At 49.9% G+C, this 15,155-nt stretch overlaps 1 protein-coding gene across 2 annotated transcripts in view; it reads left to right on the plus strand.

Annotated features, from left to right (window-relative positions):
* Positions 1-15,155, plus strand: part of KIAA1549L (KIAA1549-like ortholog) — a 175,523-nt gene that overhangs the window by 70,098 nt on the left and 90,270 nt on the right. For both annotated transcript variants that reach the window (XM_014538162.1, XM_014538163.1), the window contains exons 2-5: positions 8,346-8,681; positions 9,060-10,910; positions 11,281-11,898; positions 13,929-14,044. In XM_014538162.1, the coding sequence (XP_014393648.1) occupies positions 8,346-8,681; positions 9,060-10,910; positions 11,281-11,898; positions 13,929-14,044 (2,921 nt within the window). The remainder of the gene's footprint in view (positions 1-8,345; positions 8,682-9,059; positions 10,911-11,280; positions 11,899-13,928; positions 14,045-15,155) is intronic.

The following is a 15,155-nucleotide window of genomic DNA, read 5'->3' on the forward strand; positions in this document are numbered from 1 at the left end:
GTATAATGATGGTGGTCCTTTACATTTACAGCAGCACTTTCCAGTTTTTCTGGTGCTCACCCCAATGCTATCTCAAGTGATGCGCATCCAGGGAAGAGGTCATGCGTACGTCTGATAAAAGACACTGTGAAACAAGCAAACAGGAGCAGAATTTGCCAACCGCATAATGACAAAGAACATGTTTTCTTCTTCCATAAGGAATCCAGCCCACCCATCAGTTCTTCTCTGGGTTTTCTCTGTGTCTGAAATTGCCCAAGGGCAACGACTTGAAACTCTGAAATAACCAGCTAGAATTTCCTCAAGGTGTTCTTCAGAGCAGCGGCTCCTGGGGACATTAACTGGTATCATGCAGAAAAAGAAAAGAAGAAAGAGTTCCACAGTCAGCCAGTTTGGGGATTTTCTAGGTTAAACAGGACTTTTGTTTACTACCCGGCTTTCGTACTGTCTGCACTGTCACTCTCCTGTTAAGAGATTTCCTGAATGGTTTCGAATACAGAACTTTTCCTCCTCAAATCATTGCTTAGGGCCAGTGTTTATTGGAACAGGTGTTCTGACATGGTTATCTTTGCTTAGTCTCAGTTTTAGAGTATGTCAGGCTGTCTGGATGTCCTTAATACAGGTTTGGTTTTTTTTTCAACCTCACGAAATATCCTGTGAGATACAAAATGAATGAGAAGGTCCCTGCCTGTTGTGAGCCACATTGTAGATGGTGTAAGGTTGGGGTTGCAAATGGTAACCTTCAGGAATACATTAAGAGTTCGGAGTTTGGCCTAGGATCAGACCATTTGGCCCTTAAATGCAGTGAAAAGCCTTCCATTCCCCTTTTGTGTGTATGTATGTTTTGTGTATGTGCTGGTACATGTGTCTGTGTTGACTGTCACAGACTTTATAAAAGTGTTATCTATTGATAATTTATGCATTGAATAATTTATTATTTACATATGTACATACATAATTTTTGTGTCATTGCATAAATGTGATCCTGGAGTACACATAAGTTCCTATTTTTTATTACAATCTTCTCCCCTACACACACACATTTTTGCTTGGCTGCCCTATATTCATTTACATATTTTGATTATTGTTTCATATGTCTTTATTGGATTTTGATATTAAAGCAAGACTGGTTTCATAAAACAAATTGGGAACATTATCATATATTTCAAAGGCCTGAATTGATTTAATAACATTAGAGTTACCTATTTTTTAAAAGTTAGATAGAACTCAGTTGAATATTACCAGTCCTAGTGCCTTTTTCAATAGTGGCACCTCCTTTATATTTTAATTTGTGTTTTTTCATTTCTGGATTAATTATCAAAAGTATTCTCATCTGATGAACAAAAATAGATACAGAGGCAGAACAGCATTAAACAGACTGTCAAACTACAGCAGGAAGGCTGGGGAGGGTCGAGGGGGTAAGAGATCAACCAAAGGACTTGTATGCATGCATATAAGCATAACCAATGGACACAAGACACTGGGGGGTATGGGAGGCTGGGGGAAGGTCAAGGGGGAAAAAAAGGAGACAAATGTACTACTCTTTGTAATATTTTAAGCAATAAAAAAGTATTCTCATATACACATATGAGAATATATATGAGAAGCTCTTGTTCTCTCTCTGCTTTCTCCTCTCAGCATCTCAGCTAGAGTTGTAGTTAGATTTGTAAGGAATCTTAATGGGAAAGCGAACACTTTGCCACTATACTGAATAGTTATCTCCAAAACCATGTGCTTGCTTGTGGAACTAGGCAGACTTCAGGGGAGAGATCTCATGCAGGAGTCTTACTAGAACTAAGAAAGCCAGCAGGATTACCCAGGTACGGTGGAGAATTACAGTCAGAGAAAAGGGATTCATCGTAAGAAATGTGAACTGTTCCCAAGAAGATAGAATACTATACACGACAAAAGTGGGAGTCTAAGAATTTCTTTTTGTCATAATTTAGAACAAAGATATGACTCCAACACCTCTTAATTAGATTCTGTACTCCTTGATGATAATATGATAACATCTACTGACTGCTGACCGCAGTCAGTAGATGTGTTTGTTCCAAAGACTCTACCTGGATCAATGCCTTTAAGCCTCAAATAATCGCCTGTGAGACAGCGATTATTGCTATCTCACCTTAGAAAAGGGGAAGCAGGAACTGACAGGTGCGTAACTTGCCTCAGTTCACAGAGCTGGAGCAAGGCAGCCAGGCTATGAACCCATCAGCTCTGACCCCAGATCCCACACACTAAACCAGTGATGGCGAACCTTTTGAGCTTGGCGTTTCAGCATTTTGAAAAACCCTAACTTAACTCTGGTGCCGTGCCACATATAGAAATTTTTTGATATTTGCAACCATAGTAAAACAAAGATTTATATTTTTGATATTTATTTTATATATTTAAATGCCATTTAACAAAGAAAAATCAACCAAAAAAATGAGTCATAGGTTCGCCATCACTGCCTAAACAGTGGCATCAACCACCTTTTCTGTGAGGATTACAGTTTGTTAACCTTTGTAAAGGGGTGACCATCAGATAAAGCATTCAATATGTATTTGTGGGATTCATGTTAAGTGATTGTCCCAATAAGGGAGATAATTGGCTATAACACTAAGCAGAAAGGGAAAGTGCTCTATAAATAAAGATTGTGGGAAGAATGATAACTTAATTCTGGGACTATTACTGAGAAGTGGTTTATGTCTAAACCTTTCAACATGGTGTGAAGCCTGGTAATACGCTGTTATTTTGCCCTGTGACTGCTTTTCTCTAGGTACAGACTTTCCTACATCTCCCGTCTTTCTTGTCTAATGGGTTTTAATGGCCTCGGCTTCCCTTAAGGCCATTAGAATGAAATGGTAAGAATTAATATGAGAATTTGGAAAGGTTTGCTAATAGGATTGTCCTAGTTATGAAGGTCAGTTATTGGTGGTCAGTTGTGGGTGTTTTTTTTTTTTTTAGGTTGAGTTTATGCCATCTTGTGGGATGAAGTTTTTAAACTTACAAGTGACCCCATCAGAAAGATCAGAAGGGCATAGGGGGAGGAGAGAGAACCCCAAGTCCCATTGGTTTACTTCTGATGGCGCGTGAACTTGTGTGTGTGTGTTGGGGGGGGGTTCTAGACCCTAAGAGGAAGTCACTGTGTCTGTCCCACCTGCCACGGAGGGTTTGTGATGACAACATTGGAAGGGGATGAGGCCATTATTTATAAGTAGAGGCCTGATGCACGAAATTCATGCAAGGGGCTCGGCCCTCGCAGCCGCGGCGGCTGCCCTTGGCCCTTGCAGCCCTGGCTTTGTCTGGAAAGTCGTTCAGCTGTCCAGTCTAATTAGCATATTATGCTTTTATTATTATAGATACTGAACTTTTATAAACAACTGCACCTTGACAGTTGGGGGATGTTTAAACAAACAAAAATACATACCACATCTTAGTGGAAATAATATGTATCCTCATCCAGTATGGAAATATGCTGTAATATACTGTTCAAAGCGAAAGAGCAGGTGCAGAGTTGGGAATGCAGTGTGGGTACAGGTCTGCAAAGCAAGCGAACCAAAGCTTTTCCAAGGATGAAGCCTGGACGTGCAGTTCACCTCAGTGTGAACCTGGTTTTCTCCATGTGGTGGGACCTGCATGTGGAGCGCTGAGGGAGGACTGGGATTCTTTTTCTCTCCCTTCTACTTTTCCGTCTTTGCTAAATTTTCTGTAATGATCACGTAAACCGAGGTTTTAAAAAATGAAAGTGACATTGTATATAATGGGGGGGAAAGTCAAGTTGATCTCTAAGCCTGTTTCACAAAGGATTCGAAAGCCGTAAACTTCTTACAAAAAGAAAACCTCTGTGAACACAAAAACGTTGAATGTCAAAGCATTAAACAGAATCCTCTTATTTGCTGGCAGCGCTTCAAGGAATGGCAATTTGATTCTATTAACCGGTGCATTTTGTTTTTAAAAAGCCCCAAGAGAAATCATCTTAGGCAAGAATGTCCCTGGCGCCAGGCTTCAGAACTGCGGGGTGTGGGGTGGATGCCTCAGCACAGCCATGGCGCTTCTTCCATCTCTTCTGACCTTCGGGGAGTCAGAGCCTGACAGGTCTCTGTGACGTGGAGCTGTGCTCAGTGGTGTTTGCCCAAGCGGCGCCAAAGAGGGACACACCATCCAACTCAGGAGGAAGAGGGAGCTCCTGCGTGGGCTCCGGTCTGGGGGGGAGGGGGGTCCCTCTGGGAGGACGGAGCCCAGCCCAGACCGGAAGGTGGAGGAAGACCTCCTTCCCACGCACAGCACTGGGGAGACTTGAGCCTGACGTCAAAAGAAGTGAGACATACTCGACTATAGAATAACTCTCTGTGTGACCTGGGCCAAGTTAGCACTTGCTCCCCCCGAGCCCTGGTTTCCTCAACTGTAAAATGGGGGTAATAACCTTTCCGCTTCCTCGAGGTGGGATCAGGGTGTGACAATATTCTGCAGACTCTAAGTGCCCCCACAGATGTGGGGGATCGTGACAATGAGTTCTAACTGGCATCGGGTTCTCTGAGGAAGCTTCTGAGTGCGTCCATGCCTACCTTGGGCTGAACAGATAACCAGTAGCAACACCACCCATAGCTAGCATTTTGGGAGCACTAAGCACTGTCCTAAGGACTTTAAATGTATCATTTCACTTTATTTATTTATTTTTTTAATATATTTTTTTATTGATTTCAGAGAGGAAGGGAGAGGGAGGGAGATAGAAACATCATCGATGAGAATCACGGATCGGCTGCCTCCTGCACGCCCCCTAGTGGGGATTGAGCCCCCGACCCAGGCATGTGCCCTTGATCAGAATCTAACTGGGAACCTTCGGTCCGCAGGCTGACGCTCTATCCACTGAGCCAAACGGTTCACTTTAAAATGGTGTTTTATCATATAGATTTCACTTCCATTTTTAAAACACACAATTCCTTCATTAGCAACATCGCTACCTTTGAACGTACGTCTCTGAAATAGCTGCTCACTTACAGATAAGGCAGCGGAGGCTCAGAGAAGTTAACCAACCAGCCAAAGGCAGCAGTGGTGTAAGTGACAGAGTCTGGGCCAAAAGCCAAATCCGGCTCCGGAGCCAGAGGTCCACGCACTGCAGAGCCCTGGACAAGGAGGGCCCTGCTCTGAGGGACTGTGAGCAGGCAGCTCCGCCCTGGAGATGCCCCCCATCGTGACTTCCCCCTCCCCCTCTTCATGGCCCAGAGCTCCTTCCAGCTGGAGGGACCTCGAGGGCTGCGTTTCCCCAGCCCTCCACCTGCTCCCTGTGCAGGCTGCAGCCTCCCCAGGGCTGGCCACAGCCGGCGTCTCTGTGCGCAGGCTGAGCTATGAGCTATTGCAATGTCCCCCGCGGAAACAGCTGGCTCTGGTTTCATAACCTGCCTCGCAAGAGAACAGATGGAAATAAGGAGGCCTGGGCCCGGGGTGTCGGCCGCCGCTGGAGAGGCAGCTGGGAGGTGCTGCTACTCTGGGAGCTTGGGTCCCGGTGTCATAGGAAAAGGACACCCAGAGGAGAGGTCTGAGAATTGCAGGTTCACTCGCCTCCTTCGCAGGTGCTGGGAAAGTCCAAGCGAATGGACAGGAACCTCCCGGGGACCCCGAGCTGGGCACCCCAGCCCCGCCAGGTTCACTTCTGTTGCAGACGTTGCGTGCGGGTGGTGCGGGTCCTGGGTAGGCAGGAAACTGGCCGAAGCTGGGCAGTCACCCGCGTGTGACCCTGGCAGCTGCTTCTGTTTCCTGATCTTTGTTCCCCCCAAAGAGGAAGGGAGAGGGAGGGAGAGACAGAGACATCAATGATGAAAGAGAATCATGGACCAGCTGTCTCCTGCACGCCCCACACTGGGGGTTGAGCCCGCAACCTGGGCCTGTGCCCTGACCGGGAATCGAACCGTGACCTCCTGGTTCATAGGTCGATGCTAAATCCCTGAGCCACGCCGGCCGGCTCCTTATCTGTTAAATGCTTCAAACCAGAGGTCGCCAACCTTTCAGGCCTCACGAACCACCAGTGGTCCGCGGACCCCCGGTTGGCGAGCGCTACTTCAAATGACCCCCTGCCCCTGGGCGGTCCTGCAGGCTGAGGATGGCAGGAGCGGTGGGGGTCCCGGCCCCTCTTCTGCTGGGGGGCCTGCTGGAGGAGCTGTGGCCGTCCCTGCGCAGGGCGGACCACCCTCCTTAGTCTGGGTGGAGCAGTGCCCCCAGCGGCCTCTGCAGGGGGTGACCTGGCGGAGGCTGAGCCTGCAGAGCTGAGGAAGGTGAGAAATGACCGCTCCATCTTTGTGAAACCCAGACACTGTGCCCGTGGCGCACCTTCCTTTTCCGTTTGGGCCCCTTCCTTTTTTGGGGGTTTGGGGGTGCCCAGATGAGGCCCAGCTGTGAAGCAATGCAAGCTGCTGTGGGGCCTTGGGCCTTCTCTTGGAAGTTCTGGGTCTGTCTGGCCCAGCTGCAATTTGTTAGGTAGTTGTCAGATTGTAAAGGACCCGGGCATTCATATGCAAAAGCCTTTGCAGCAGCCTGGATGGGGCGGGGTCTCGGAATCAACAGGGTGGAGCAAGCAGCTATGGCTGATCCTCAGCCCTGCCCTAAGGAGCCGCGAGTCTCAGTGTCCCAGTAATTGCTACCAGCACCTCTGAGGGAAAACTGTCCTCAAGTTCCGAGTTCTGCCTGCTGCCAGACCATCCAGTTTCTCCCCGTATGAGCCCTGGGACCCCAGAGATTTCCCGGAACCGGAGTTCAGAGCAGTCGGGAGCTTGAGACTCCCTCCCGATTCAAAAAGACAGCCGCGTCCTCAGGTGCCCGCCCCTTTCCCCGCGCGCCGGAGCCTCCGTACCTCTGCACTTTACTTTCGTAGCTCCTCTGAGTCTGTGTGCTCTTCTCTTTCCTTCTAGTTGTAGAATTTCCACTCAGCCAGCCTTCCTGTGGTTCTGGATGATGACCGTTCTTTTAGTTGTATTTTTGAAGTTGTTGTCGGAGGCAGCAGTTTCCGGTGTTTACCTATGCCACCATCTTGGTTTCTCCCCGTATCATTTCACTTTAATCCTTAAGAGAATTTTATGAGGTAGGTACTGTCATTGCCCCCATGTTACTAATGAGGAAATGAGGCACAGAGAGGTGAAGTGACTTGTCTGAGGCCACACAGCTAGCAGATGGAGGAGTGGGATTTGAATCCAGGCAGTCTGACTCTGGGACCTGATAGAAAGCTGCAGATGTCTTTCTCTGGCGGACGAGGAGGAGGGGTTTGGAGTATTTATTAATGTTTATTAGTCAGTTGGCTTAGTTTCCTACATCTAAGAGCTGTTGGTGGTTGGGTTTGCTTCTCTGTAAGGGCAGCAAGTAAGAAAACCTGCAGGTGGGCAGTGAGTGGGACAGAGGGAGGATCTCATGACCGTGGTTGGAAACCTAGGCTGACTTCTCCTCGGGGTCTCCAGCAGCCAAAGGAACAGCACTGAGTGGGAAAGGACGGCCATTGTCTGGGTTACAGGAGTAGTTTCGAGGAACCCAGGAGGCAACCGAGGCAGCATTGGGAGGCCCTGGCTTCTTGCCGGCTGTTAGCTGGAGCCACCTTCTGCTAGGAGAGGCCACTCATAGTTCCCAGAGACTTCTGCAGCTCCGGCGGCCACCACAGTTTGTGTTGCGTGGGCTTTCTCAACATGGCCTCTCAATTCATCAGGCCATCAGGGAGAGCGAGTCTGCTCGTAGGGACCCCAGCTGATGAGGGGGTGTCTCTGGTCCTAGGTTGGATGGGAACAGTTTTTCTTGCAGAAGTAGCCTAACCTGAAAGAAATCCCCTGTGCTTTTGACATGGCATGAACGATAGCATCAGGAATCCTTTCATATTCAATAAGACACATGTCTCCTTGCTGCCTTCTCTCCAAACACAGGCAACCCCAGTTATTCTGCTCGAGATTCGATAGGGCCCTAAGCAAAGTCCTGCATTTGGATACGTGGTCCTTTCGTTGGGCGGTTTGGGTTTCGGATGAGGTTTGTTTTGGTGTCATTGGCCATGGCAGGGAGCCACACTTGTCTTTGACTTTCTAGATTGTGAGTTTCCCAGTCCAACTGTCATAGGTGGTGTAGAAAAAAAAAAAGATTTAAAATACGCAACTGTGTCCCACATCTTTGCTTAAACATCACTTCACAGGGGCAGTTTGTCTCCATTCCTGCCCTGTAGGTCAGCTGCAGCATTTGCATATTTCTAATTACTGATGCATTGAGAGTGTTTAATGCGTCCTCAGTGCGGGGGTGGAAGAGGTCTGAGCAGCGCCTTCCTGCCCACGCCGTCTCTCCAGGACCTACCACCACAGGCACTTACTGGCTGATGTCTGACCGCTTGGTGTTTTGTTTCACAGGAACAGACAACCTTCAGACAACTGTCACCCCAAACCCGGAGTCGTTTCCTCCCGGGAAATTGTCCCCGATTTCACCAACATGGCCTTTCTCCGAAGTCCAGTCTTCCTCCGCAGTGGATAGAATCAAGGATGTGCTGGGCCCAACCCCTGACAACACCAGCGTGCTGCCGTTCACCCGAACACCTCCTCCCAAGACACACCGCAGGCCTCGGGCTCACGGGGACCTCTCCGCTTCCCCTCACCAAGGGAGCGGATATAGCGCCTCCCTCGAGCCTTCCAAGGATTCCACCGAGTCGCCGGTCCAGCCAAGACCGCCAGGGGGACGAGAAGCAGCCGGTGTGTCAGGTTTGCCTCACACTAGCATGCTCCCCGCATTGCCCACTGTCCCCTCGGGGACGTCCTTGAGCCCTGTCCTCCCGTCTCAGCCAGTGTGGGTAGGGGCTCCTTCCATCTCAGAACGACATTCTCTGAGGTCAGACATCCTCCCACTTCTCCCTCCATCTCCATCCCCTTCATTGGCTCCTGACTCGCCTCATTCCATCATCTTTTCTAAGCCGGCCGGGCGACCCACCACAGCGCCTTTAGTCCCCCAAACAGCTCCAACTGACTGCTCTCCAAGTCAGAGCGTGGCTAAACCCCGAAACCCACTTCCTGCCGAAAGGAACCACACTCCATCCCCAAATGCCCAGGATTTAATAAGCATCCCCCGTCTAGGTTTCTCTGGATCTTCAACAGAGCAGTATTCGGAGCTGCCCCCCACGGAGGATCCTCGCGCAGCAGGCTCCCCCACACCAGAGTTTCTGAGGTCCGGGCCAGACCTGGCCCATCGGTCTCCCCCTCCCCCAGCACTTGGAAGTCTTCACCCGCCCCGTGGAACTCCCTCCTGGTCAAGCTTGGAAGCGGCATCAAGGCCTGCGTCCACCCAGCCAGTCACAGCGGAGGTGGCCGAAACGGTGCACAACGGGGCGTCTCTGCCAGCTCTGAAGAGTGGGGCTGTGCCCTCACTTTCCCAGACCGCTGAGTCAGGGGCGGTGGAAATGACCAACAGGACACTAGCCCCCGCCACTGCAAAGGACTCCGCTAACCCACTGCACCTGTCAGCAGCTCCAGAGAATTCTGAAGGGCCCATCCTTTCAGCAGAACACACATCTTCCTCTTTGGTGCCTTCTCCTCTGCCTCCCACCACAGCCGGCCGAGGACAAGCCCTCCTTTCTGGGGCGGTTCCTGCATCACCCTCGAAGGGCGCAGTGGCAGACTCTCCCGCTGTCCTGCAGCCGGCAGGGAACCATGCCTCTCCATCCATCCCGCCCCGAATGCCAACTCCTCAGGGAGAGGGCCACAGTGGACCCCCTCCTACTGCCGCTACCGACTTCCTCCTCTCGAGCACATTTCCTAATCTCCTTGCCGCCTCTTGGATGTTCTCGCTGCAGAAAGAAGGTGGCGGGACAGCTGTCCCAAGGAAAAACGAAAGGGCAAATTTGACAGTTGCTCTCCAGACCTTCCAAAGTAAAGAGATTCCGAGTCTTCACACTCTAAACGGATTCACCTCTGCTTTCAGCACTGATCCTATTTCATCCACTGTCCGTACAACGCCAAGAGCAAACCTTGCTTCAGAATTACCTCCCCGTTCTCTCCCTTCCACACGAGTTGCCCAGACTGTTTCCCCATCTCCCGGCTTTTCCAGCAGCAAGCCAGAGACGGACGCAGCTGCAACGGGCCATTCGGAGCTGCCAGTTTCAACTTCCAAACAGGTGACGGCACTTCCCTCCTCCACTGAGGTCTATGATTTCTCAACAATGGGAAGCGTGAAAAAGCCAGCGGTCACAGATGTGTTCCGGAGTTCCCTTTCCGCAGAAACTGGATCCCTTTCCACAGAACCAACGATATCTGGCTTGCTGCAGCAAACAAATTATGCTATAAATGGGCACACAATTAACTCCACAAGTTGGAAACCTCACTCAGCTTCCTCTCCTGCCCCCAGTGTTTTAGCTTCAGCTGTTAATACAATAGACCCCCAGAATCTCAAAGACACTGCTGGGCATGTAGCAACTGCAGAAGGCTTTAGCATTCAGGATTCAGTCCTTGATACAGGCACCAACCAGCCCATCCAACAGTCAGATGTTACCGTGGTTGGAAACCATACAGCTGTCTTGTCTACAAGTAATAACCATTCCAGAGACTTCCAAGCAACTGAAATTGAAGATGACCCATCCACAAGTCAACAAGTCACGTCTCATCCCCATGTACAGCGGCCTGTCCATCCAACATGGCCTCTCTCGCTACCCTCTCCAAGTCTGCCTTCCACAGCTGGCTTGCAGGAGATGTTTTCAGATGGAATGGATACAAGTTCCAAAATTTCCAGCAACTTCTACCCATCTCCTGCGGTACATGCTTCCACACCATTCCAGAGTATCCCGAGATATCACTCTACTGCTGAATCTCCTCTGTCAACCAGGGCCTCACTCAGGACCCCATCCAAAGTGCTTCTGCCTTCTCAGCGCCCCAAGAAATGGACAGGTGCAGCCACTAATGCAGGAAGTTTGTTTCCTGGTACCCAGAAAACAGGTATGACTGCTCCTGTGGCCAAAGCATCTTCAAGCTCAACACAGATACCCAGCTTTGCTCAGGAGCAGACACACCCTTCCACGCTGGTGAAAGACTCAGCAGCCCCACATAGTCATGCCCTTGACCCTCTGCCGACTTGGTGTTTTTGAAAGTATTCAGAATTTAAGTGTCCTTATTACCGACCATAGCTTTGCTATAACTGGCATTCTCATTGTGCTTAATTGACTTAATGAGCCTAAGCTATGTGGCCTAAATTTCAGAGCACAGAGACTTTTCATCCCAGCAAACCCATCAGTTACATCCATTCATCACCTCAAGTGATGTGTCCACTGTGGGCCAGTGACAAACTTTGCTTTTTCTCTCTTTACAGTGGACTTCGCAGTGGCTTCCAAGGCAGAACCAACAGCAGCTGCAGCAGCATCCACGTTGCTCCTGAGGAAATCAAGTCCGGCGGCACTGTCTGCAGCCCTGGTCGCTAAGGGCACCGGCAGCAGCCCTTTGGCCGTGGCCTCTGGATTAGTCAAGAGCAGTTTGACCACTGCTCTAGCTAGACATGTCACAAACAACACGGCATCGGGCCCGAAGGCGACACCAGGGGCAGGCCACCCAGCCTCCTCGTTCACGCCAACCTACATGTTTGCAAAATCAGCACACACCACGAGCACTCACACAGCCATGCAAGGGAACACGGGCACCGCCTCCGGCCTGTTGTCCACAACACACCTCCCCAGGAAGCCACAAGCCATGCACACGAACCTCCCAAACCCCACCAACCCAGACCTGCCCAGGGCGTCCACCACACGCTCGCTGACAATCACCGCAGCCTTGACGTCCGTCACCGCACCAGTTAGGGCCACGCGGTTGCCGCCTCTGCTGGCAGAAAACCCAAATGCCGCTCTTCCCGCTGTGTCGACGGCTGTGGTCACAACTGGCAAAATGGCGTCCAACCTGGAGTGTCAGATGTCTAGTAAACTCCTGGTGAAAACAGGTAAGGCTCCACTCTCCTGACTTTACTTGGAGCAGCAAGCACATGATGGCTTCAGAGAGGCAACAGAATTATTAGATTTCTTTGAGATCAGTGGTTCTCACCAGGGGCAGTTTAGCTCCCCCTCCCCCGGGGATATTTGCACATCTGGAGATGTGGAGCGGGGGGTGTCTTGAAGGGCAGGGGGGGTGCGTTGGCACCTGATGTGATAGAGACGAGGGAGGTTGCTAAACATCCTACAATGCCCAGGATGGTTGACGACAAAGAACAGTTCAGCAGCCCAAAATGTCAGTAGTGCCAGCGTTGGGAACCCCTGATCTTTATCCAGTGACGGAGGGTAAGACAAGCATTTTGTGACACCATCTAGACTCGGGATCAGTCCTGAAATCAGAGGCCCCTCTGAAACCAGTTCGACCAGGGGTCTGAGGAAGCACAGGTTTTGCCTGCAGTGATGTTTCACATGCATGAATGATGTGTTAGTAAATAGACAACCTCAGGAAGCACCACGGAATTCAGAAAGGCTTTGTGTCATGGGTTTTCTCAATCAGCAGGTACTAACAGTACGGCTACGGTACACTGCGTGGGCACCTGGGATTATTTCTTTTGATGTTAAAAAGGAGGCCTTGAAAATGTTGGGTGGTGGGTGCTATCTCTTCAGCCCCCACCTATCAGTGGCACCAAAGCAGACCAAGAAGGCACAGGGTCCTTTTCATAGTGTGGTATTGTTTGCTACAAAAAGCATCAGACACAGTATTTGAAAGAGCATGCCAATGTCGAATGCCTGCATCCCACCTTCCTCTTCACCCCACAAAGAACTAAATGAAATTATTTCTTGTGGCATATCCTATGTTACGGATATGAAACTAGGCATAGCAGAAAGTACAGTATCTCTTCCTATATCTCAAGAAATTATACCAGCTGGTTTCCCACTTCCCCTCCCCCTTGCTCTCCAACTCTGTGCCACCTCCTCTGAGTGACAACCTCAACTGCCTGGATGCAGAAGTCTGGAACATTCTCCCCCTCCCATCTTCACCAACCCCCTGGCTCCCCAGCCACACCCTGTCAGTCACCAGCTCCTTTCAGTTCTCCTGGAACACTCTTTCTCTCCACCACAGCTACCACTTCCCTAGTTCACCTTGTCACGATCGCTCACCTAAATTTCTGCAACAAATGGCCAAATTTATCTCTCTGCCTTCAGACTCCATCTCCCTCCCCCCACCAGCCTGTTCTCCAGTCTGCAGTTAAAGGAACCTTCTAAAATGCATGCCTTTATTCAAAACCCTTCACTTCCCGTTGCCCTCAGGACCAAGCCTAAACACATACACTGAAATATTTCACTCTTCTCCCCTGTGCCTTTGCACATCTAGTTCAAGGAACCACACTCCCTCCGCTGGGAGTGGGTGGGAGTGGGTGGGAGTGGGTTCCCCCCCTGGCAAGCTCACTCCCATTATCCTTCAGGACTCAGCAGAAGCACCAGGAACCCTTCCTAGGTCCCCACGCCCTTGCCCAAGTCAGGGCTGGATGCTCCTCCTGGGGCCTCCAATAGCATCCTAGGCTTCCCTTCAAATAGCACCTGTCAGTCAGTCACAAATGCCCTGGTCTCCATCCCCGTCTCTGTCGCTCTTGTGGGGTGGGGTCCTGCCGTCCTGATTCAGGCTGCAGCACCTAGCTCAGCGCCTGCCCCTAAGTCAGCTCTTGGGGATGCTGTTGAGGGAATTCCCTTGTATGCAGACCCACCAGGGGCAGGTCCTGCTGAGCACCCACTTTCCAAGTCAGAAGCAGCGTTGGTCTGAAATGAAGTGCCACCGGCATGATGGCTGTCTCTCCGCACAAATGGCTGGCGAGGGCCTTCTTTCCTTAGGACGTGAGTGGGGCCCGCAGAGCTGCTATCCCAGCTCTGCCCTCATTGGACCTGCACTCACCGGCTTCGCGCAGAACTTGTGGGAGGTGTTGGCCGGGGAGGAGAGGAGGGCTCATGTGTTGGGGCGTCTGCTGCCTTACCCTGATGACCATACTTTGGTTTTTCCCCACAGTTCTCTTTCTGACGCAGAGGAGAGTGCAGATCAGTGAAACCTTGAAGCTCAGTATAGCCAAAGGGCTCACGCAGGCATTGCGCAAGGCTTTCCACCAGAATGACGTCTCGGCTCACGTAAGCCCCTTGCTTTGTCATCCGTCTAATCCGGTCTAGTCTTCCTCGGGGGACCAGAGTAGGTTCAGATCATTTTCCTCCCCCCCTGGGTACCATAGCCACGGAGCATCTTTTTTTTTTTTTTTCCATTTTGGCAAATAGTTCATGTGTTGTTGTTGGGGGAAAAGGTCAAATCTTGAGGTGGAAAATTGGGACTAATTGCCTTATGTCCGGATTTTTCTTAAAGCCTGGATATACTGTTTTAATTGGTCCTATTATCCCATTGTCTGGGAAAAGTATTTAGTAATTGTTCGTGTAATTCTCCAGAAATCATCCATTACTTCTTCCTTTATCTTCCCAGCCATTGTAAATAGTTAATGATTTATTTCGGGACATTTAAAAATTACTCTGACTTGTAATTGAGTCCAACTTTGCTCAAATTGCCAGCAGCAGACGGGGAAGTAAACACTTTTTTTTTCCCCTCCAAACACTCTAATGCCAAGTACTATTTAACAACTGCTCGCTGTGATGGAAGCCTCACTTTACACGCTTTTGGTTTGATTCCAAGTTTTAAAGCAGTAAATGCAATTGGCAGTCGGTGGGCAACCCTTTGCAACACTTGGAACTGTTGCTCTGGCCTCTTCCTTTGATGTTTTGTTCTGCAGCTGCAGTTGGCTTGGTGGCCCTCTCCTCCCACTACCACACCAAGGACTAGGAATAAGGTTTGGTACATAATTTGCTGGCCATTGTCAGTCTCTTGTATATAATTTTGAAAAAAAGAAAGAAACGCATTTCATGTGAGGCATCTGTGGTTTCTGTGGCAGAAACGTTATTTCAAAGTGGAAAACGTGGCCCCGCCAGCGTGGTTCAGTGGTTGAGCATCAACCTATGAACCAGGAGGTCATGGTTCAATTCCTGGTCAGGGCAGATGCCCGGGTGGCAGGCTTGAAACTCAGTGTGAGGCGTGCAGGACGCAGCTGATCAATGACTCTCTCTCATCATTGATGTGTCTATCTCTCTCTCCTTCTCCCTCTCCCTTCCTCTGTGAAATCAATAAAAAAATATTTTTTAAAAAAAGAGAGAGTGAAAAATGTGAATGTTTCTATTGGTTGCCTGATACAGGTTCCACTAA

The sequence above is a fragment of the Myotis brandtii genome, unplaced genomic scaffold (assembly GCF_000412655.1).
Source record: "Myotis brandtii unplaced genomic scaffold, ASM41265v1 scaffold187, whole genome shotgun sequence".
Lineage (NCBI taxonomy): Eukaryota > Metazoa > Chordata > Mammalia > Chiroptera > Vespertilionidae > Myotis > Myotis brandtii.